Raw genomic sequence first — 26,007 nt, 5'->3', positions numbered from 1 at the left:
AAGTTAAAAGAGAAGGAGTGATTCTTATGTTTTCACATTTACCATAAAGTTTATTTACTGTAGGAATTTCAGATACTTTATTTTTGGTACAATAACAGCTTTTAAATGTTTGTTCCTTTAACTAAAAGTTTGTAAATATAGAGCCATTGAAGGGACTAAAATTTTTGTTTTACCGTGGGCAAGAAGGCACTGTTCAAGCTTTTTATACAGTGCTGGATTAAAATGCAACACCATCTTGCTATTGGGTATGCATGTGTGTCTAAAACAGCAAATGGTGATAATTGTATGGTATTTTTATGACAATGTTAAATGGTCTTTGGAGAAGAAGGGAAAAATGTGAAAAAAATTTACTGTGTATAACCTAAAGGAGTTTTTTAAACCTAAGAATTTAAGAACAATAGAGATTTTTTGCATTTGAAGCTATAACTACAAGTTACCTCTAAGAAGCCCCATGTGCTATGGACGTGGCCTCACTGAGCTAGTCCATCAGTTCTATGAGGTAGGTTTACCCTGGACCACATAATAATTTATTGATAGACTTATGAACATTCAGGTCTGTCTGTCCCTGAAGTCAGTACGTTTTTTACTTTTATTTTATGCTCTTTCTGAACCCTTAGTTCTCTAAAGAAAAAAGTAAGATGAAGAAACAGTTAAGGCCGGGCGTGGTGGCTCACGCCTGTAATCCTAGCACTCTGGGAGGAGGTGGATGGATTGCTCAAGGTCAGGAGTTCAAAACCAGCCTGAGCAAGAGCGAGACCCCATCTCTGCTATAAATAGAAAGAAATTAATGGCCAAATAAACATATATATATATGTATATATATATTTAGCCGGGCATGGTGGCGTATACCTGTAGTCCCAGCTACTCGGGAGGCTGAGGCAGGAGGATTGCTCGAGCCCAGGAGTTTGAGGTTGCTGTGAGCTAAGCTGAAGCCACGGCACTCTAGCCCGGGCAACAAAAGTGAGACTCTGTCTCAATAAAAGAAAAAAAGAAAAGAAAAAGAAACACTTAATAAGCTGGGCAGGGTATAGCCCCAGCTACACCCTGTAGCCCCAGCTACTTGGGAGGCTGAGGTGGATCACTTGAGCCCAGACTGGGCAACATAGGGAGAACCCTGTATCTTAAAAAAAACCCACAATAACAACAGCAACAAAAAACCAGTTGATAGCATTCCTGAAGAAAAATGTACTAGAGCTAAAAATCATATCTAAACCAAATATCTACGGCCTATGGGCCACATGCAGGTGTTTTTGCCCGTTTGTTTTTTTACTTCAAAATAAGATATGTGCAGTGTGCATAGGAATTTGTTCATAGTTTTTTTTAAACTATAGTCTGGCCCTCCAACGGTCTGAAGGACAGTGAACTGGCCCCCTGTTTAAAAAGTTTGAGGACCCCTGAACTAAAACTAGATTAAAATTAAGGTTAAAAATTTGCCACGTCCCACAAATTTGCCCTTCAAGTTTTAATCAGAGATTCTTTTTAACATAAAGCACAACTTTAATTCTGGTTGTATTTAAAATTATGCTATACTTTAAAGTAAATGACCTGGATAAAGATAACAGTGGAATGGAGAGGCAGTGTGGCAAAATAACATCAATCTTCATGTGTTATACTTGTCCGTAAGGATTTATTTTATTTTCATTTTCCTCTAAGCAGATTGTGAACAGTGAATCACTTTTATTTGTCTTCTGGAAATAGGGACTGAAAGGAAAAACACTGCAAAAATTCTAACATGTTGTTTGTCTAAATTTTCTATTTCTAAATTGCTTGCTATTTGTCTTGGCATTTCAAATAGATTAATTTACTTAATTTTGATACACTCTCCGCTTTGATGAAGAAAATTCTAACATACTTTGATAAGAATATTATTTTGGGGCAAGTTATACTCCTTAAATTTTTTTCTCTTGGTAGTTTTGATAAGAAAACACAGAATTGTTGAGATTTAAATAAAGAAAAGACATTCTGTAAATACGCATAAACACACATGCCTAGACTGTGGTGTATATGCTGTGCTCTACTTGCCATTTGTTCTTAACAAGCATAAAAAAGAACTTTAGAATTAATTATATTTCAGGTTTGTTTGAAGTCCATTTACAACTTGTGGGTAAAATTCATGTCATATCCATCTTTGAGTACTTTGTACCTTATAGACACTTTACTCAAGCTCAAAAATGATTGCTTAATAAATTAATATGTGAGTCTTCTAAAACATTTAAAGCTGTGCATTAATTATTTATCTTTTCTTACCAGAAAAGTAATTTACTTTTTATTTATTTATTTTTTTTTGAGACAAGAGTCTCCCTCTGTTCCCCAGGCTAGAGTGCTCGCTGTGGCATCAGGCTAGTTCATAGCAACCTCAAACTCCCAGGCGATCCTACTGCCTCAGCCTCCCGAGTATCTGGGACTACAGGCATGCACCACCATGCCCAGTTAATTTTTTCTATATATTTTTAGTTGACCAATTAATTTCTTTCTATTTGTAGTAGAGACGGGGGTCTCACTCTTGCTTAGCCTGGTCTTGAACTCCTGACCTTGAGTGATCCTCCCGCCTTGGCTCCCTAGAGTGCTAGGATGACAGGCTTGAGCCACTGTGCCTGGCCAGAAAAGTAATTTTTAATGTAAACAAATTAGCCCAAGTAACTAAAGTTACTTTGGAGACCTTATATTTTCTCTTAGGAATTATTATAATACATTGAAAAGTTACATCACTTGTCATCATCATAGCAACTAACATGTATTAAATTCTTACGATATGCCAGGAACTATTCTAGTTATAGTTACTGGTGTTATCATTACAGCTATACTATAGAGTAGAAAATGTGATTTCTTTATCATATGGATAGGTAAATAGAGGCACAGAGAGGTTAAGTGGTGGAGCTAGTATTTGAATCCAGGCAGGCTGATCCCAGAGCCCAGGTCTTAATCATACTGCTCTATTGTTTTTTGTTTTATTGTCTTCTTAAATAATATGATGAACATAATTTAAGGATTTCCTGGTGATTTGAGGGTTTTTTATGATTATCTGATCTCATATTGTGACAATGTGGTCTGGTGGTATTTGGAGACAGACATGACTCAGATTTGTATTCTGGTGCTGCTATTGTAAAGTAGGTGATCTGAAGTAAGAGTTTATTCTTAAGATGAATATGTATTTTTTATATATATATGTGTATATATATATATGTAATCTTCAATGAAACTTTTCCCCCTTTAGTTGTAAACTGAGAACTAAATAAAATTGATATTAATATATTAATAAAAGATTTAAAGCATAAGCCTGGTGCTTTATCACCACTCAGTAAACATTAGTTTTCTCTTTCCTGTTGCTTTTCCTTCTTACTAAAACTTAATATACTAAGGCAGCAGTTCTCAAACATTTTGGTCTTATGACCAGTTTACACTCTTAAATTTATGAAGGACTGCAGAGAGCTTTTGTTTATGTGGTTTTATCTATCAATATTTACCAATTTAGAAATTAAAATTCATAAATATTTTAAATATTTATTAATTCATTTAAAAATAATAGTAGTAAGCCCATTGCATGTTTAAAAATTAGTGAGAATAATGGCATTGTTTTATATTTTTGCATATCTCAATATGTGGCCTACTAGAAGAAAACTAGATTTTCATGTCTGCTTCTGCATTTACTCTGGATTTGTTTTAGTTGATATATATGGAGAAAATCTGACCTCACATAGATATGTAAGCTGGGAAAGGGAGGGGTATAACTTTTTCAGATAATTTTGGATAATCTTCAATAATGCCCCCAAATTTGTAGTGATTTCTTAAAGATTCATTGCAATGTTAAATTTGAAACAAAATCAGTGAATATTTTGTACCCTGAGTAAAATCTATTTGTCTATCTTGTTCTTTGATTTTTTATTTTTATTTTACCCAAGTCTAATTTATATATCACATTGGCCATTTGGAAAATTTGAAAAATGGAAAATCACATTTCACATTTCATTATATAATATCAATAATTATACTTAATAATATCAGTTGGAATCTTACCAACAAATTCCTTAAGTTATAGAAAGATGTCAAGCTTAGGGTGACAGATACAAGTGTTCCAAAATTCTAGTTTTCACTTGAAAGCTCAAATTTTATAATGGGTAACAGTTGCTGTCAGTTTTCCTTGAAGTGACAGGCTTGCTTTGTTTATTTTTGAGAAAATGTCTTTCATATACCCAAGTCTATGTAATTATAGTTTGATTTTCAGTCATTTTTTTCAAATATGATAACTCATAAAAAACGTGGCTAGTTCAGCTTGCAACTCAAATTGGTGCTTTTCCTTGAGATAGCCATTTTATTTATTGTGTAGCAGAAGTGTTTTATATTTACTTACCATTTCAAACACAAAATACTAAAAAGACATGCAGTCAAGGGTCAAGATTTGATAAAATTGATAATTTTTACTATTTTATCAGGAACTTTTAAAAATGATCTTAAGGGCAGGGATATAGACTATTGCTCTTGATGTGAGGAGCTGAAAAGAATTTGTATTCTTTTTTTTTCCAGCCTGCCACAGATACCTCCCCCCACCCACTAACAATAATAAAAAAGATACTCTAAAAAAGGTCAAACAAGTTTGAAAATGAACTCATCATTTCTGAAATTAAGAACTCAGTGGAAACTCAGGGAATAGGTAAAAATCCTGTTATATTTTACTTCATTGTGGGAGCTAACTTTTTAAAAATGTTAAACAAAATTTTTTATAGCATTAATGAAAAGAGTTTAAAACAAAACTGTGACTTTTCACTTCAAGTTATTTTCCAATCATTTTACCTAAGTGTTCATATGTATTTAATGAGATTTTGAGGAAAGAGTTTGAATCTTTTCACTTAAGTGTATTTCTAAAGGTTTAGTGTCATTTAGGCCTTTGTTAAGAAAATTAATTTATACAGTGCTCATAAGGTACTATGCATTATGCTGCCTGTGTCCAACAATTAGTGCAGTATGCATTATGAATTGATTTTAATAAATATCTTTCATTATATAGTTTCAAAAATGAATAAAATCTTCATAGATGCAGCTTTGGGTGAAAACTGAAACATTATGAGATAATGTAACCTATTTGGCCATATAAATGCACAAAGTCTACAGTTTTGTATTTGATCTTGTCATTTAATAGGCTTCAGGAAGCAGCATTGCTTTGGGTTGATCATCTATGTAAATCTTCCCAAATATCAAAAGGGAAAAGTTAGAATCTTACGTACTCTTTAAATTATTATTTTTTTAGGTTTTAAGTGTTCTTTGCCTTCCATCTTGAATTTCGTAGCTGATAGTTTATCCTTTTTAGCAAGGGATAATTTTAAAACAAATACGCCACTGAAACTCTGCACTGTAGGTACAACATAGGGGCAGGTGCAGAAAATTTACATTTTGATTACTCGAAATGACTCTTTCAATGTCCTTGGGTTAAGAAATTATTTTCTAAATTGGATATGCTTATCTTTTTAATTTTCACCCAGTGATAGTCAAAGGCTACTTTAAGAATACAGATTATGTGTGTTCTTGACCACTATCTGCTTTGCTATTTGAGAATTCATGGCTGTGAAAAGAAAGGTACCCTATCTCAGCAGCTGAGTGAACTAAGCCCAGGGGAGTAATTTTATAAGACATCTAACATATTAGTAATTATGAAAAGCATTTTTTCATTTTAATTACTGTACTCATCACCTAGAGCCCATTGACTTAAATGTTTTAGTTGCTCAATAAATATATGAATGAAAGGAAGGTCTCATAGCAAATGTAAAATTATGCTTATTTCATTTGAAAATTTTGTTTTCCCCTTTTATAACTTACTGCTCTATTTTGTATCTTATTTAGTTCAGGAGCTACAAGCTACTTTATGTCCAAAATAGTTTTGTCACATTAAGCTAATCCCCTTTGAACACACAACTCAATTTCTTTAATTAGCTTTAAAAATAAGGATCATTAAATCAGAGTGCCACCATCAATTACTGTGCAAGGGTTTGCCTGTTCAATAATGCATCAGAGTTGTGCTCTAATCAGTATTTCACTGAAAGATTTATGGAAAAGGAGGCCTCTCTAGGCTCCAAACTTGAAATGGAGTCCTATTTTGTATAAAAAATTTTCCTGTGATTGCTACCATTTTAGGTGCTGCCTTTCATTTAATATTCTCAACATCCCACCCATCTTTGCATTTCATATTTGGGATCAGTTCCAGAGAGTATTTTACAAGCATTTTTGTAAATTCACAAGAAAATAAGCACATTTCTTGCTCTGCAAGAAGAAAAGACAGGGTGCAGATTAAATAAAAAAAAAAAGTCTGCATTTCTAAGAGGTGCACCTGTTATGGCAAATTCCCTGGAGAGTGCCTTATTTCTTATTTCTCATTATGTTAAGCAGTAACAAATAAACAAAAAAATGGGAGATTGAACTAGCAATATATGTTTATAAATTTGTTCAAAATCTGCCAAAACTTGGGTTCCAAAAGCAGTGGTCATTTTTTCTTGTTAATTTAAGATAACATATTTTAGCTTTTAAATGATAGAAATATAGTATTCATCAAATATAAGTAAGCAATTGGGTTATTTTATTCTTACTTCTATAAAGTATGTTCAAAATAAATCAAAATAAGAGGACCACAAAACAGATTGTGATAATCTAGGAAAAAATGCTTTAGGAGATTAAGTTTTATCCTAACCAATCATTTTTGTAGAAAGTTATGCCAGTATTTCTAGAAAGATTGATGCCAACCATTAAAATAGAGTTAATAATTTTAAACTTCTTTTCAGTTAACAACCCAGAAGTTATAGATGAAACATAAGAAGTTGATATTTCAATATTTTATAGTAGGTTTAGTTAAATGAATGTACATATTTGAAAATATTCCTTTGGGTTAAACTTAAGTGTATTATATCATATTGATATGGTCAAAATATTTAAGTCATTGATCTCTTCAAGTATTTTTTGAATGACATTTATTTTACGGGGTAGATTTTATTATTGAAAAAAGATATAAACAATTTATAATTTTTAAATTATAATTAGATCAACCTTGTACCAGGTTGGGTCAAAATAGTTTTGTTTGAAATATAACATATGGGTATGCAATTAAATGATTAAGTTTTAAAAATTTCTTAATCTTTGAGGAAGAAAAATTCAAATGTGCTACAGTAGTTAAAACACATTTGCTGATGATTCATCTTTACTTGAGCACTTATTAAAGGATTCATTCTGGGAATGTGAATTAATCAGTGGAATCCATATCATGCCTGTGGAGGGTTATCCATCACAGTAATGACTAAGCTTCATCTTCAAATGTATTTTTGTTTGTATAATATTTTGTTTGTATATTCTCCTTCACTTTAAGGTGAATACCTGGTCATTGAACTTTAAATTCAGAGTTGTGGACAGAGAAGGTTTACCTTGATATATAGAGACTGTTGCTACCGCTTGCTTTAAGAGAGTGTGTTTTTATGTCATTCATTGGAATGCCCCAAGTACTATACTCTAATTATAGGTTTTATTTTGCAAACTTTAAAAAATTGAGAAATAACATACAGTAAAGGTAAAAATTATATAGCTCAAGAATTTTATACGAAATAAATATAAACATGTAACTCTCACCTAAATCAAGATATAGGAAATTATCAGCACTCCATAATACTCTGTTGTGCCACCTCTCAGTAAATCTTAATTTACTGGCCACGAAATCATTGTTTTGACTTTTATCTAATCATCTTTTTGACTTTTATCTTTATATAAATGAAGTCTGAGTATATATGCTTTGTGTGTGACTTCTTTGTCTTTTATGTTGTGTTTGTGAGAGCCATTCATGTTGCTGTATGTAGCTGTAGTTCTTTTTCATTTTCTATTGTATTAATATATTAGAATATATTTGTCCTTTCTTCTGTTGGTTGCAGTTTTTGGCTGTTGTGAATAAATCTGCTGTGAACATTCTTTTAATTCTAGTACTTATCTTTTCATGTTTGCAAGTATGTATTTCTCTTAAGAGTGAAATTTTTGGGTTCTAAATTATATATTCAGTTTTTGTAGATTCTGCCAAACTGTTTTCTAAAGTGACTGTAGGTCTAACGCTCTTGCTATGTATAGCGTGTGAAAGTTCTTGTTGCTCCACATCATTGCCTACATTTTGTACTACCAGCTTTAAATTTATTTTTTCCAATTTTAGCCACTCTGGGGCGTATGTTGTAGTGTCATATTATTGTTTTAATTTGCATTTTCCTGGAGACTAACGATACTGAACACCTTATGTGCTTATTGGTCAATATGGATATCCTCCTTTGTGATGTTCTTAAGTTTTTTTCCATTTTTCTGTTGATTTGTCAGCCTTTTTCTTACTGATTTACAAGAGTTTTTCTAATATATTTTGAACACAAATTCTTTGTTAGACATTTATCTTGTAACTGTTTTCTCCCGCTTTGTGTTTTACCTTTTTACTCTCTACAGTGTATCTTTTAGTGACCAGAAGTTTTTTTTATTTTAATAAAGTTCAATTTCTCAAATTCTTTCTCTATTAGTATTGCTTTTTTTTTTGCCCTACTTAAGAAATCCTTGACTATTCCAAGAATAGAGATTTTTCTTTCAGAAGCTTTGTTGTTTTGCCTTCTAAAGTTTGGATATGGTATCAAGTAGAAATAAAGTATATATGTGCTTGTGTGTGTTTATAATTTTCCATTTGAATATCCATTTGACACAGAACCACTTATTGCCAGGATCATCTTTTCTCCCTTAACATTAATACTGTAATTGTAAATCAAGTGATTAAATATGTGTGGGTCTGTTTCTAAATTCCATATTGTGTTCCAATTAAAAAAAATTATCATATTTTAAATGGTATCTTTTCTTTAAGGTTTTAATTTCTAATTGTTTTTACTAGGAAATATAGTTGATTTTTAATATTTATTTTATGTTCACCAATCTTCCTAAATGCACTTATTAATGCTAAGAGTTCATTTATAGATTCATTTGGGTTTTCAGTGCTATGTGGTCTGCAAATGTTTAATTTTTGTTTCTTCATTTCTAGTCTTTATGCTTTTTATTTCTTTTTCTTGCCTTATTGTACTGCATACAAACTTTAAATAGAAAGAGTATGGATTTTATCCACTTTTTTCCGGCCATCATTTTAGCTGATCCTATTTTTCTCTTCTTTATTCTGTGAATGTGGTAAATTAAGCTCAACAATTTTCAAATGTTACTTCAACCTTGTATTCTGGAATGCCTGACTTGGTCATAATAATTTTCCCCTTTAAATATCTTTGAATTTAGTGTGTTAACATTCTTGCTTAGTATTTTTCTCTTATATATTTATGTTACATAACTTTTCTGTCTGCTAATGACCTTGTTGGAGTTTGCAATCAAGGTTGTGCTGACCTCAAACAAAGAGTATAGTTCCCTCTTTTTCTTGTCACTAAAAGAGCTTTTATAAAACTGATGTTAATTGCAAAACAAAAAAAAATTGGAAGAATTTTACTAGTGAAACTATCTACACCTGTGTTCATTTTGTTTTATAGTGTGTGTGGCAATAGATTTTTATTAGTGGATTCAGTTTCATTGATAAATACAAAACTATGGACATTTTGGTAAATTTGTTTATTTCATATAATTGTTTAGACATTTTTGGCATAAAGTTTATTACATACCTTCAGAGTCTAATTATCTTCCTTTTTTCATTCCTAGAATTAGAAATTTATGTTTGTTTAATTTTCTTCTTTTGATCAGTATTGCTAGGGTTTTATCGGTTTTATTAACCTTTTATTATTCAAAGATCAGTAGTTTTTAACTTTGTTGAATTTCTTTATTATGTTGTTTTGCTATGTTGAATTTCTTTATTGTGATGTTGATTTTTACTCTGTTATTTTCTTTATTTTTTGAGTTTGGTTTATGTTTTATTTTAGCTTTTTTGTATGGATGCTCAGCTCATTGACATTTAATATGTAATTTTTATTTTCCTAATATATCTGTCTATAAATTTCTTTCTAAGTATTTCTTTAGCTGCATTCTACACTTAATGCATTTTATCTTAATTAGCATTCAGTTCAAGATTTGTTGTTATTTTTATTCTTTGACTCATAATTTATTTAGAAATGTTTAGTTGACCAACATTTTTGACTTTTCTTACTATCTTTCTGTTTTTGGTTTCTAACTCATTTCCACTGTACTCAGAGAACATCCTTTGTATATCAGTTCTTTGAGAGTTTTTTGAGCTCATTTCACTAGGCCTATAGTCTAATTAAATAAATTAGACTAAATAAATTAGACTAAATAAATAAATAATTAAATAAATCTCTTGTGTTCTTGATGTGTATTCAGCAGTTGTTGAGTTCAATCTATAAAATTCAATTAAGTCAACTTTATTTGGAATGTTGTTCAGATCTTTTATATCTTTATTGATTTCTTGTTCTATTTTCCTATCAGTTACCAAGAAAGGTTTATGTTATAATCTCTAGTTATGATTGTGAATTTGTTTCTCATTTGGTGTTCTGAGTCGTTTTGTCCTACATGTTTTGAGGTTATGTTTTTAGATTACTAAAATAGTTTAATCTTTCTACTGAATTGATTCTTTGTGAATTGTCCCTCTTTATCTCTAGGAATGATTCTAGTCTTAAAGTCCACTTGTCTGATATTACTTGAGCTGCACCAGGTTTCTTTTGGTTAATGTATGAAAGGTGAACCTTTTTTTTTTCATCTTTTAAATTTTATGTTTGCTTTAATTTGAATCTCAGGTGAACAGCATGTATTTGATTTTTGTTTGTTATGCAGTCTAATACATTTAGTCTTTATTTAACCACTTTATATTTAATGTGATCATTGATAAATGTGGGTTTAAATTTGCCACGCTTTGCTTTTCTTTTTGTCTTGCTTATTCATTTTTTGTCTTCATTTATATTAAAGAAAAAAATTTTTTTGAGATAGTCTCGCTCTGTTGCCTGGGCTAGAGTGGTGTGTCATTAGCTTAGCTGACGGCAACCTCAAACTCCAGAGCTTGAGCAATCCTCCTGCCTCAGCCTCCTGAGTGGCTGGGACTACAAGCACATGCCACCACACCTGGCTAATTTTTTCTGTTTTTAGTAGAGATGGGTCTCTGTCTTGCTCAGGCTGTTGTTGAACTCCTGACCTCAAGTGATCCTCCTACCTTGGCCTCCTAGAGTCCTAGGATAACAGGCATGAGCCACTGCACCCAGCCCATATTAAATATTTTTACTTCATTTTCTTCTTTTGTTAGCATGCTATTTACACTGTATTTTATTATTATTTTAGTAGTTACCCTAAAGATTATAGCATGTATCCTTTTTTAAAATTTAAAAGCATTTTTAATTATTATAGCTATGTAATAGTTGTATATCTTTATAGCGTACATGTGATGATGTTTTGATATAGATATACAATGTGAATTAATCAAATCAGGGTAATTGGGGTATCTATCACCTTGGGCATTTGTCGTTTCTTTGTTTTAGGAAAATTCTGATTCGATCCTTTTAGTTATTTTAAAGTATACCCTAACTTATTGTTGATTATAGTAACGTTTTTGGGCTATCAAATATTGTTCATTCTGTCTAACTATCTAACTATATTTTTGTGCCCATTAACCATCCCCACTTTATCCTCCCCCTCCCGTCTCCGCCTCCCCTCCCAGGCTCTGGTAACCATCATTCTATTCTCTGTCTCCATGAGCTCAATTGTTTTTAATACTTAGCTCCCACATATGAATGAGAACATGTGCAATTTATCTTTCTGTACTTGACTTATTTCATTTAATATAATGCTCTCTAGTTCCATCCATGTTGCAAATGGCAGGATTTCATTCTTTTTGTGGCTGTATAATATTCCTTTGTGTATATGTACCACAATTTCTTTATCCATTCATCCATCATTGGACAATTAGGATGATTCCAGATCTAGCCTATTGTGAATAGTACTGTGATAAACATGGGAATTCAGAAATTTTTTCGATATAATGATTTCCCCTCCTTTGGATATTTATCTAGCAGTGGGATTGCTGGGTAATATGGTTGTTCTGTTTTTAGTGTTTTTGAGAAACCTCCATACTATTCTCCACAGTGGTTGTACTAATTACATTATTACATGTATTGGTGCTAATTACATTATCACCAACAGTGTATGAGGGTTCCCCTTTCTCCATATTCTTTCAACATTCATTATTATCTGACTTTTTGATGAAAGCTATTTTAACTGAGATGAGATGAAATCTCATTGTAGTTCTTTTTTTTTTTTTTGGAGACAGAGTTTCACTATGTTGCTTGGGCTAGAGTGCCATGGCATCAGCCTAGCTCATAGCAACCTTAAACTCCTGGGCTCAAGTGATTCTCCTGACTCAGCCTCCCAAGTAGCTGGGACTACAGGCATGTGCCACCATGCCTGCCTAATTTTTTCTATATATTTTTAGTTACCCAATTAATTTGTTTCTATTTATAGTAGAGACAGGGTCTCACTCTTGCACAGGCTAGTTTCGAACTTCTGACCTTGAGTGATCCGCGGGCCTAGGCCTCCCAGAGTGCTAGGATTACAGGAATGAGCCACTGCGCCTGGCCTCATTGTAGTTTTGATTTGCATTTCTCTGATGAACTAGTGATGTTGAGTATTTTCTAATATATATCTGCTGGGCATTTGTGTATCTTCGAGAGATGTCTATTCAGATACTTTACCCACTTTTTAATGAGATTATTTGATTTTTTCCTATTGAGTTGTCAGAGCTCCTTATATGTCATATATCCTTTATTTACTTGAGTCAACATTTAAAGAAATTTTATTTTGAAATACTTACAGATGCATAGGAATTTTTAGGTATAGTGTAGTGAAGTCCTATATATAATTCACCAAATTTTTCCCAGTGGTTGTATATTAATAGTTATAATAAAATATCAAAACTAGGAAACTCACATTGGTACAATATGTATAAATTTTTCAATTTGTGTCATTTTTCTTACTTCTATAGAATAGCTGTCACCACTATCAAGATCAGATCTATTTTATCACCACAGAGATATTCCCTTATTCTGTCCCTTTATAGTAATTACCCTACCCTCTCCCTACATCCATAAGTCTTAGCATCCTTTAATCCAGGGGTCCTCAAGCTTTTTAAACAGGTGGCCAGTTCACTGTCCCTCAGACCATTAGAGGGCCGGAGTATAGTTTAAAAAAAACTATGAACAAATTCTATGCACACTGCACATATTTTATTTTGAAGTAAAAAAGCAAATGGGCAAAAACACCTGCATGTGGCCCGAGGGCCGTAGTTTGAGGACGCCTAAAATATGTTCTCCATCTCTATAATTCTGTCATCTTAAGAATGTTAAAGGAATAGAATTATAATACATGTGGCCTTTTGAGATTGTCTTTTCTTCACTCAGAATAATGCTCCTGTCGTCTATCCATTTTGTGTATATTAACATTATTTTCCTATTTATTGCGGGGTAGTATATGGATGTACCTACTATTGAGGGGCATTTTCTTTGTTTCTATTTTTTCACTATTATAGATAAAGCTGCTGTGAACCATTGTGTACAGATTTTTGTGTGGACATAGGTTTTTCTTCCTCTACAATAAATACCCAGGAGTGCAATTTTTGGGTTGCTTGGTAAATGTATGTTGTTCAGAAACTGCCAAATTATTTTTTAGTAGGGCTGTATCATTTTATATTCTCACCAGCAGTGTATGAGCAATCTAGTTTCTCCTCATCCTCACCATTCTGACAGGTATATAGTAATATTTCTTTGTGATTTTAATATGCATTTCTTTAATGGCTAATGATGCCAAGCATCTTTTATGTGTTTATTTGCTATCCCCCTATCTTATTTCATGAAGTATCTCTTTGTGTTTTTTTTTTGCTTATTTCCTAATTGAATTTTTTAACTATTGAGTTTTGAGTTTTTTAATGTATTCTATTAATAGATATGAGTGTTTTGTAAGTTATATGTATCATTGGATTATTTGATTCTACTTTAATTAGTACTTTTGTCACTTCTGTAAATTGCAAGGGACTTAAAACACTTACTGTGCTTACTCCACTCCTACCTTTCACATAATTATATGTATTTTAATTTCACATCTTTTTAATGCCCACAAGTTTAGATGTTTTTACTGTTTTAAGGAATTCCTAATGATTTACATTTTTAAACCCTTTTTATACTCTTCAGTCTTTTCAGCAGTAGGGTTCTTCTATCTGAGATCATTTTCTTTCTAAGAATTTACTTTGGAATTTTCTTTGTGCAAATCTGAGATAACTGTGTGTATGTGTGCGTGTATGCATGTCTATGCTTGTGTATTTGTATTTATGTGTGTGTTGTGAAAGTCTACGTTGTCAAGTATTTATTTTTAGTTTTTGTTTTTTAATTATTCTGTTAACTTCTGAATTGCGTTGTTTTTCTTGAGAAGTTAGCTATTGGTCTTATTCTTCGTTGAAGATAAGATGTCTTTTTGCTCTAGTGGCTTTTAAGATTTTCTTCCTTTTTTGGCTTTCAGCTGTTTCACTGTGCTATGCTGTGGTAGTCAGCCTCTAAGATGCCTTCCGATATTCACGCTTTTGTGTAATCCCTTCTCCTCTGCTGTGGGCCAGACTTACTACTTTGCTTCTCATGAGTGGAATATGGCAGAAGTGTTGGTTTCTTTTTGATATCTTTAAATTTTTTTTTTTTTAACAGTTCCTACACACATTTTCTAATTGTCCTCAGTGGAAAGATTACTCTGATACAGCTTTTCCCAAGGGGTGAGCTTAATTGTACGCAGAATCAAAGAGAAATTTTGTTTTCTTGGACTGTTATTATAGAAGCGGCTCTCTTAGCAGATCTACAAATGGGTAATTTGCTAGGTAAGAAGATACTGTCAGTTTCTCCTGTAAGGCATGTTGGCTGATGCCAAGGGCACTAACCACTTGTCTGTTCAGATGCTCTCTAGTTTGGGTCCTTCTCTAGCTCATACCAGATAAGTATGCATTTGTCAAAAAATCATTTTTAAAGCTATTTATGCCAGTTAATACTTATTTTATAATTGCGTGACTTTATTGTATAAAAATTTATAACAGTTTTTTAAATATGAATACCTATTTAAATTGTTTTGAAAGACTATATAGATGAATTGATAGAACAGTTGGTGAAATCGTTAATTATGTTTGATCAAACTATAAAACATTGGGGAAAAGTCTTATAACAATCTAGAAGAATTCTTCAATGAAATTGTCTCTCAAGTGTCTAAATTCTTGCTTTATCTTAAAGTGACTGACGTATAACATAATACCACATTATATGAGTGTGGTTTATGCAACAAAGAAGGTAGGGACTTCCCAGATTGGGGGCTTTTATTCATGAAGAAGACCTTATCCATATATCAAGATATTTAGGAATGAATACACATACATTTTAAGTTAAAATAAAATGCTTAAGTTATATATTTTTCCTTTGTTATGATATCTGCTTTATCTGACTTTTTGGAGTATCTGAGCCAATTACTAGTTCTAACTGCATCTTGTAAAAGGGCCTCGCCTATACTTTTAAATACTGAAGGATGTTTTAGCCTGCCCTTTCACAAATCATTTGCAAACTTTTTAATTGAATAATTTGCATAATCTTTATTTAGGTTATGTATTAGGTAATGACACTAATTAAAATCCATAAATTAATATATATTTATTTACTAAGCACATAAAAGCCCTTTTTAAACTGAAATACTCAGCCAGAAGTTAAACAGAGAACAGATAATTATTTGGTGACTCTTGCTCATTTACTAGCAACTTCCATAAATTATACAGATTGTTTATCTGTATATAAAAATTATTAGATGTTTGTGTTTTCTTCTATTTATTTTATATTCTATAAGCCAAGGATGGAAATCATTAAACATTTATAGAGTGTCTGCTATGAACACACCTATCAAGGCAAATAAGAATCATTACAGTTGGTCAAAGAGATTACAGTTCAGAAAGCCATTTTAATAAACAATTATAGTAGAATCAAAAGATATCTTTGTGCTTTTTCTTATGATTGTAAATTTGCAGATTTAAAAACAATACTTTCATATGATGGTATAATTATAGTTTTAAAATTTATTATCTCTGTAACCTTCCATAGACCTCATGAGCAGGGGAAAGTAAAGGGGAATGTGATTGACATTTGTCAAACCTTTAACAAATTAGAAGACAATTGATATTAAATACTTTAATACAATTCTCATATTGCAAGATTATACCTGTTCTGCTCCTACTTTACTCTTGGAATGCCTTCACATGTAATTCATAATATCAGAGTTTCTACTTTACCATGAATTTCCTCATGATAGACTCTCTATTCTTGGAATGTGATTTATTCATTGGCTTACCTTAGCAGAAGTCCAAATATTTTTTCCTATGCAAGCATACCATAGCCCTTAGGTCCTGGTATGTGGGATCCTCAGCCTGTCACACATATCATTATGCCATCTGCTTCAACCTGAGCAATGTATCTTCTCTGGCAGACTTTACTGAAGTTGCCATGGCTGAGGATAAAAAAAATCAGTCTTGGCATAAATGCTTGCTTTTGAAAAAAATAATAATTGATCATGCCTGCTGTAGATTTTAAAATAAGCATTTGAAAGGATTCCCAAAAGTTTTCTCTTAACACAGTGATCTCTTTTTTATCCATAATTATAGATAGCCAGTATAATGGTTGAGTTATTGGTAACTTAATGACTTTTCTGTTGTATTTCTAAGGATGCATAAAAAACTCTTATGTATGGATTGGAGACACATTGATAGCTTTGGTCAATGAATGCTGTTTACCTAACGTCTTATTTTCAGAAATGATATCTCAAATGACTTTGTGTTTTGTGTATAATACAAAGATGATGGGAACACCATGAGGAAAAAAGCCTAGGTCATAAACTATCTAGGTGTGTGACTTTGTGTAGTTTTGTCAGTTGTAAAATTGAGATAATGGTACTTGGAGGGTTGTCTGGGAGATTGGAGCAGAGTAAGTTTTTTAAAAAATAGATAAACGTTTATTATTCAAATGTGTATTGAAGGCCAACTTCGTGCAAGGCACTGTTCTAAAGAATGAGGACAGAAGAAAATAAAATAGTTTCCTCCACTAGAGAATTTTACATTCTAATGTGTTTCCATTGACTGGGATGCTAAGCTCCATGACAGCAGGGTGTATGTCAGGTGGTGACAAGTGCCACGAAGAAAAATAGGGCAGGGCAAGCTCATGGAACCTAAGGGTGGGCTGCTGTCTTGGGCAAGGTTGCCAAAGAGGGCTGCTTTGAGGTGAGGTTGAGCATGCCTGAATGAAATAAAGAAGTATGCATGTGGACACTGGGGTAAAGATGTACCTGGCTGGTAAAGCGAGCAGTTTGGCAGTTTGAAGAACAGTAAAGAGGTGAGTATAGCTGGAACAAAGTGGGTGAGGGATAGAGTGCTAGGAGATAAGGTTAGAGAGTGATCCAAAAACATCATTGATATAATCTTTCTGATCAATAATTACAGATAAAAAGACATTCTGGACACCTGAGAGAAATATGAAATTAGGATTGAATGTACTATTTTATCTATTATTTAGATTTAACTTGAACCTCTTTATTAACAGGCACACACAAATCATTATAGAATCTTTTCCAAAAATGGAATGATCTTTTTCATTTTTGTTAGTTATGTCATTGTACCTATAGTTAGCCAGGCTGCAAAAAGTTTGAGGGCACAGTCTTTCAGACTGCTAACTCTGCCTAACAGTTCTGACACCAACTGCAAGAAAGTAAGATCCAGCTACAAAGTTAAAGGGTAAAGTACACACAAGACCACCCTCACTTCTAACACCAACTGCAAGTTTTGACAGTTCCCCCAAACCACCCTCTGGTCCCATAATTCATTATAATGTCTTAGAGAATTCACTAAAATCTATTATACTGAGGGTTATGGTCTATTATAGATAGGGAAAGGACATAGTTAAAGATAGCCAAAGGAAGTGATGCATAGTACAGAATATGGGGTGGTTCTAAACTTGAAGCTTCCATTTTACTGGGGAAGTGTTACCCTCCCAGAATCTCTATGTGACATAATGCATGGAATACTGTCACGCACTGTTTAATGACTGGGATACATTCTGAGAAATGTACCTTTAGGCATTTTGCCATTGTGTGAACCTCATAGATTGTACTTACATAAACCTAGATGGTGTAGCCTACTACACACCTAGGCTATATGGTATGGCCTATTTTTTCTATGTTACAACGCCACGCGTTACTGTACTGAATACTGTTGGCACTTGTAATACAAGTATTTGCATCTAAACATATCTAAATATTGAAAAGGTACAGTAAAAATACAGCATAAAAGATAACAAATGGTGTAACTGTATAAGACACACTTACCATGAATGGAGCTTGTAGGACTACAAGTTGCTCTGGGTGAATCAGTGAGTTGTAAGTGAATGTGAAGGCCTAGAACATTACTGTACATCACTGTAGACTTTATAAACACTGTACACTTAGGCTGCACTAAATTTTTAAAAAAATATTTCTTCAGTTTATTGTAATTTTTTTACTTTTTAAATGTTTTAGTTTTTTTTAAACTTTTGACTCTTATAATAGTATTTATCTTAAAACACAAACACATTGTATAGCTGTACAAAAATATTTTCTTTTTTATATCCATATTCTATAATTGTTTTCTTATCTTAAAATTATTTATTTTTTCTTTCACTTTTTAAAATTTTTTGCTAAAAATCAAGACACAAATACACACAATAGACTAGACCTATACAGGGTTAGTATAGAGGTCCACCTCTACCTCTTGTTCCACTGGAAGATCTTCATAGGTGGTAGCAGACAGAGCTGTCACCATCTATGATAGCAATGCCGCCTTCTGTAATACCTCCTGAAGGACCTGAGGCTGTTTTATAGTTAGATTTTTTTTTTTAATAAGTGGAAACAGTATACTCTAAAGCAATGAGAAAAAGTTAGCACAGTAGGTTTATTTATACCAGTATCACCACAAACACGTAAGTAATGTTTGCACTATGATGTTATAGCTATGATGTTACTAGGTGATAGGAATTTTTTACCTTCCTAATAATCCTATGGAACCACCATCACATGTGGTCCATTCTTGACTGAAACATGTATGTGACAGCTGGACAGTATTGCAAATCCAGGAAGATCACCTGAGTTTGGTGTTCAAAATTTTTATTAGGGTGTTATTTCATAGGTGTGTTTATGATTGATTGCCCACATGATTGAACTTAGACTCAGGGTTTGTGGCCCACCCGGAATAACAAAGATACCCCATCACTTGGGAAATTCCGAGAGTATAGAGGTTACTTCCTAGGAGCTTGGGACAAAAAAGTGTGCTTATAGATGTAAATATTTATGTATGTGCTTTAATAAGCACCCTGAATTTGAACAGGAGAGGTGGTTTTACTATTTTTCCATGTAATAAATAGCACTACCATTGAACATTCTTGTACAGACATCTTTATGTATTATTCTAATTTTTCACCTTGAAGTAAATTTCTTGAAATAGGATTGTTAGATCAAAGGGTATGGACATTTGAAATTTCATGTGTACTTCATCATTACCCTTCTTATGATGTTTTTTATGAAATAGTTTATGGAATGTCAAAATTATTAATAATCTCTGCATAACTCTCAGGTAAACATTGCAACTTCAACAACTTCAAATATTGAATATGCTCACATTCCTCATCTCAGCCCAGCTGTAATTCCTACTCTGCAAAATGAATCATTTTTGTTATCATCAAATAATGGGAATCTGGAAGCACTTACAGGACCTGGTACTCCCCACATCAATGGGAAATCTGCTTGTGATGAATTTGATCAGCTGATCAAAAATATGGCTCAGGTAAGAACATTTCTTCCTGTCAGTTATGGTAACATCTATAATATCTTAAGAATGTGATCAAGTCCTGAATAATTTGAAGAATATAGTGACATTTATAACATCTGAAAAAATTGCATTCAGAAAGAAGTCAATTTTGTAAGAGTTTAGATGCCTCAGATTTTTAGGTTACATTTTTTTTAATATCACAATTTAAATTGAGTATTATGTGTTATATTCTAGAAATATTATTCAGGATAAATAAAGTTTCCCATTCTATGCCATGAATGCTAAAAATTATCTTTGGAAAATTCTTTTCAATTTCCTCTTTAAAAAAAATATATATATATAATACCACTATTAAGATGACTGTCACTGCATTGGTTGACTTTTACTTTTATTTCTTGCTTTGTTTCCTGAACAGGGTCGCCATGTAGAAGTTTTTGAGCTCCTCAAACCTCCATGTGGAGGCCTTGGGTTTAGTGTTGTGGGACTAAGGAGTGAAAACAGGGGAGAGCTCGGAATATTTGTACAAGAGATACAAGAGGGCAGTGTGGCTCACAGGTGAGACTGTTACACCATCTTTGTTTTTGATACCACATTCTGAAGGTTTAGATCACTATAGAGGAATTCACAAAAACAATAATGGATAGAAACAAACAAAAAAACTGAACATAATCTGTTATTGACCAGTTTTTAGAAGTCATTAACATTGCTGTGATAAAAAAGCAAATACTTTGAAATGAAAATAGCTTTCAATATAGTCATAACTTAATTAAATTTTAGTAAGGAAAGAAAAATTGGAGTAGAACATCATTTCTGGGCTCTTTTTGATTAGATTTAAAAAATTACTGTATTAAAAATGACCCAAGGTAATTTAAGCTATATTTTATTAATATACTCAAAGTAACAATTAAATATACTTGCCCCTCAGTATCTGTGAGGGATTGGTCCCAGGACCCCTGCAGATACCAAAATCTGTGGATGCTCAAGTCCATTATACAAAATTGTGTAGTATTTGCATATAACCTGTGCATATCTTCCTGTATACCTTAAATCATCTTTAAATTACTTATAGTACCAAATACAATGTAAATGCTATGTAAGTAGTTGTTATTCTGTATTGTTTTCTATTTATATTATTTTTTATTATTGTTATTTTTAATTTTTTTTTTTTAATATATTCAATGTGCACTTAGTTGAATCTATGGTTCTGGAACCCACAGATACAGAGGCCCCACTCTATAGAACTCTATAGGCATATACCCTTTCAGTTTTAAAAGATAGGAATATCCAAGTTAAAATGTATAGGTTGATTAGGTAGCTGAAAAAAAGAGTACTTTTAAATGTGAGGGGTTGATTAGAGGTAGCAGTGGAATTACCTTAAGAGAGTTGATCACCTGGAGACAAAGCATATGTTTTAAAGAGTAGAACTCCAGGAAAAAGTATAAAAAGTATGACAATTAAAAATAGGATTAAGGCCTGGTACAGCAGCTCACATCTGTAATCCTAGTACTTTGGGAGGTGAAGGGAAAGGATTGCTTGAGTTTGGGAGTTTGAAACCAGCCTGAACAACAGGAAGACCCCATTTCTACTAAAGATAGAAAAATTAGCTAGGCATGGTGGAACACACCTGTCGCCCCAGCTTCTCCAGAGGCTGAGGCAGAAGGATCGCTTGAGCTCAGGAATTTTAGGTTGTAGTGAACTATAATGACACCACTGCACTCTAGCTTGGGCAACAGAGTGGGCCTCTGTTTCAAAAAAAAAAAAAAAAAGAGGAAGGATTAAAATAATTGGAACATATATGCCAAAGAAACTATCATTTCCTTGAGAGCTATCAGAAGTCTTTTACCCCATTTTTCATCCTTGATAGAGATGGAAGATTAAAGGAAACTGATCAGATCCTTGCTATCAATGGACAGGCACTTGATCAGACAATTACACATCAACAGGCTATCAGCATCCTGCAGAAAGCCAAAGACACTGTCCAGCTCATTATTGCCAGAGGCTCATTGCCTCAGCTCATCAGCCCCATAGTTTCTCGTTCTCCATCTGCAGCCAGCACAATTTCAGCTCACTCTAATCCGGTGAGTACCTAAAAGTTTCAAAAGGAACAGAATATTTTTCTATTAGTAATTCTTTTTGGTTAAGTCGAGGTTTCTAATTCCTGTAGGTTCTATGTACTTCTTGAGTTTTACTCTTTGTATTCTTTTATCTCTTTTAAATAAATATATAACATTTATTTAATTATACTTAAGTTTCTAGCTTCTAAAACAACGTTTACTTTTCTTTGTGCAGTTTTTCATTTGATGGCATTCCTCAAAAAAAAATTAGTACTTTATCAAAGTTGACTTTATCTGTAGACAGATATAATCTTCACTTTGCCTTATAAATTATACAATTATATCATTACAGTTAGCTGTCAGTGACTTTAATAAGTTATCTAATTTGGAATACTACCTTCAGGATTATGCAGAAGAGATTCTTAACATATGACTTTTTTTCCTTGATCTTTTTCTTTTTTTAGATATTCTACAAAAGATCTTACAAATGAGTGCCTATCTTTAACTGGTGAAATGCAATCATTATGATGATGTATTGATAATTTTTAGAATGATTATATCAATAGCAGTGACATTCTGTTGAAAGGGAAGGATACTAAATGAAAGGGACATTGTTAGGGCTCATTATTATCTCTGAATTCAATTATTTAATTTTCATAACCAAGTGATAATCACAAAAATCTTTCCTGTAATATAACATTTTAGTGTTTTGTAAATTTTTACAAGTTCAAATACAAGCTTTGTTTTTAGCTTCACTGGCAGCATGTGGAAACTATTGAATTGGTGAATGATGGATCTGGTCTGGGATTTGGCATCATAGGGGGAAAAACAACTGGTGTGATAGTAAAAACCATTCTGCCTGGAGGAGTAGCTGATCAGGTATGTAATTCCAGTAGGTCTTTTATGCTATTTTATCAAGTAATATTGCTTTGTCTTTTACATTTTTGTTGGAAAGAAGAAACTTTGGCCTTAGATAATATCAAAGAAACCAAATTAAAATCTTTTGTTTTATTGGGCTGTCCCTGAAGTATTCTCTTAGACCTAGGGTAGGAATACCTTTGAAAAGAGACAGTGAAGCTGGGTGTGGTGGTATGTGCCTGTAGTGGACATGGGAGGTGGAGGTGGGAGGATTACTTGAGCCCAGGAGTTTGAGACCAGTCTGGGCAATATAGCGAGACCCCACTGCTATGAACATAAATCATATTACAAACTTAGTCTGCTGTTTTATAGTCATAAAGTGTTATGAAAAACAACTTCACTGCTGAGGGGGGAAAAGCAAGATCAACTTCTTCCTTTAGTGATGGCTCACTGGTATCATTTTTGTATTTGAAGTATAGCCTATTTGTATTATTTAGCATAGTTTATTGAAGCATTGCTATTTATGATATGTAACATTGTTACACTATATGTGAGAAAATATTTAATACATTTATTAATTATGACTTATATTTTAATTTTACAAGGTCTGCCAGTTTAAGTAACTGTTGCCAGGGATATAACATTTTGTTTATAAAGCTGACTGGAATATAACATTTTGTTTATAAAACTGTTGTTTTGCATGTGCATTTGAACTTAAACTAGGAGGTCAGGTTTGTCAAACATTTCCAATATTCATAAATGAAAGTCATATTTAATGGTAATCTTGCCATTAGAATTATTAACAGTAGCACAATAGTATGTAAATTTTTCTTCTATTAAACATTAGCCAGCATTTAGCAGTATCAAATGAAATGTCCCCAGTTGACAAGCTTGCTGATATGTGATTCATCTTCAGTGTAGAGCTGTACTCTCTAATACTATAGCTGCTTGCCACATGCACTTTTTAAATTCAAATTTAAATTAATTAAAATTAAGTGAAATTACAAATTTAGTTCCTTAGTTGGACTAGCCATATTTCAAGTCCTTCACAGCAACATGTTGCTAATAGCTGCTGTATTGGACAGTGTAGAACTGTTCCATCATTGCAGAAATTTCTATTGGACAGCTCTTATATGAGTATGGAGCCTTATAAAACTGCTTTTCACTCCCTACATCTAGCTGGATTTTTACCTCACAAGGATTTCAGGTGCAAGTGAGTTCTTTTGAGACATTTATAATTGAAATGTCCAGGAATAAAATCATGATATTAATACAATGGTTTCTTGTGGTTCATGACCACATTTTGAGCAATGTGTATTTGCATAATGAACTTCTCTTTTCATCTTTGCTTAATGGAATTTTCTTCTTTCTGTTGCTCAAAAAAAAAAAAATCACCAAAAGGGATTTTTTTTTTCTTGCATTTAGTAGGTAAAAATCAAAATGAGAAGTCTATATCAATTGTTGCTTTAAGGAATATTTGTGAATTTCATTACTCATATCACATGGTGACGCTAGGATGTTTCAGAAGACAGTTAATATTATAACATGTTTAATATTCCATAAATGGTAATTCATATATTTGCCATTTTTTATTATTCCTTTTCCTTGATTTAGGATATCTCTGATGCAGTTACCATAATCATAGTTTATTCAATCCCTTTTTATTCAGCATGGGCGATTATGCAGTGGAGACCACATTCTAAAGATTGGTGACACAGATCTGGCAGGAATGAGCAGTGAGCAAGTAGCACAGGTCCTTAGGCAATGTGGAAATAGAGTTAAATTGATGATTGCAAGAGGTGCCATAGAAGAACATACGACACCCACCTCTTTGGGCATTACTCTCTCCTCATCCCCATCTTCCATGCCGGAGACACGGGTAAGTAGGCAAAAATAGTTAACATGAAAGTCAGAGAAAATTGTACTTATAATAGATGACAGTGATATTTATGTAGAAACTAGGTTTATTAATGTTCATATATTGGTGCCAAATAATGGAACAAAATTGAAAGGTAGGGACTTTCCAGTACTATTAATATTTTGTTAATTAGGAATAATATAGAAAACATAAAAATTAGGTTGCTTAAAAATGCTGAATTATTATTTTACATTTTTACCTAAGCAGAACATTTATGAGAATAATGTTTTGGAGTATGGATAAAATTTTAAATAATACTTCAAATGTTTAATTCTATCTTTCTCTTGATTGGAAGGCTCTCTGTAAGGTGGGTCATAGTTCTAATCATTTTCTACCAACAGCTTTCTTTTTTGTGTGTTTGTTTTGGATGTGTGGAGGTTGAAGAGTCGGGACATGCTTGATGGGAGTGAATAATGGTTACTAAAACTTTTCAGTGTTATTGTTTTAAGATATGTCTTAGAACTGTATCAGATTTGTAATGAATAGTCATTATTCTTGACTCAGTTATATGATTTTTTAAATAAAAGTTATGCTTTTGGTGTCATAATAGAAGTTTTATTCATAGGCATAGCATTCTATCTTTGTTCTTTATATGAAAAAAGCTAGAAAATTTTAAAATTATTGGAAAATATTGGTTATCTCAGCTGGTTTATAATTTACCAGATACGGTGGATAAAATAGCAATAAAATGATTTTATCAAGAAATCTTTTAAACATTTAAGAAGAGAATTAGACCCATTTTCTAGATCAGCTGTATAGCAAATGCAAGTCTGTATTCCTTTTCTATAGATGTAAAAACATTCAAGTTTTTTTTCTATCAAAGTTTTTTCTATGTAGTTGCTACAAATTCTTTTTAATATCCTAACCTCCTCCACAAGTCCTTTAAAACTTTATTAGAACACTTGAAATTTCCATGATTCTGTTGTTTTTAGGATTGAGTTTGGTTGCTATTTTTTGCAAAGAGAAAAAAGAAAGCTTGTTTATGAAACTGTTTAAATGGCATTCTTTTGTGGTAAACAAAACATTGTATTCAGCGATATATAAATGAATGCAATACCGAAAACCACTTGATGTAATTGAAAGCTTAGAAAAATATCTATTCTGTGCATATCATCATTTCTGAAGCTTGTGCCCCTTTTAAAACCATTCGATAGTCAAATTGCCACCCTCTAAAATAGCACTCGCATAAGTCTTATTAAAAATAGAAAACACATTTGTTTCAATTGAAGCAGATTTCATCCTGTCATTTTCTTGTAATTATCTAAACTTTAAACTTTTGCTAAGTTTGCACAGATAATTATGTGCAATGAAAAAAAATAAAACTTTACTGTAAAATTATATCTCATTTAGGTGGACTA

General features: G+C 32.4%; 1 protein-coding gene across 11 annotated transcripts in view; it reads left to right on the top strand.

Moving 5' to 3' along the window:
• The window catches only part of MPDZ (multiple PDZ domain crumbs cell polarity complex component), a 169,558-nt gene that overhangs the window by 36,528 nt on the left and 107,023 nt on the right, over window positions 1–26,007 (top strand). For all 11 annotated transcript variants that reach the window (XM_012769621.3, XM_012769617.3, XM_012769616.3 and 8 more), the window contains 5 exons: window positions 19,625–19,834; window positions 20,235–20,374; window positions 21,684–21,897; window positions 22,624–22,752; window positions 24,401–24,610. In XM_012769621.3, the coding sequence (XP_012625075.2) occupies window positions 19,625–19,834; window positions 20,235–20,374; window positions 21,684–21,897; window positions 22,624–22,752; window positions 24,401–24,610 (903 nt within the window). The remainder of the gene's footprint in view (window positions 1–19,624; window positions 19,835–20,234; window positions 20,375–21,683; window positions 21,898–22,623; window positions 22,753–24,400; window positions 24,611–26,007) is intronic.

Source organism: Microcebus murinus, chromosome 12 (genome assembly GCF_040939455.1).
Source record: "Microcebus murinus isolate Inina chromosome 12, M.murinus_Inina_mat1.0, whole genome shotgun sequence".
NCBI lineage: Eukaryota > Metazoa > Chordata > Mammalia > Primates > Cheirogaleidae > Microcebus > Microcebus murinus.
Note: the sequence above shows the minus strand (reverse complement) of the source record. Positions and strands in the feature narration are given on the sequence as shown.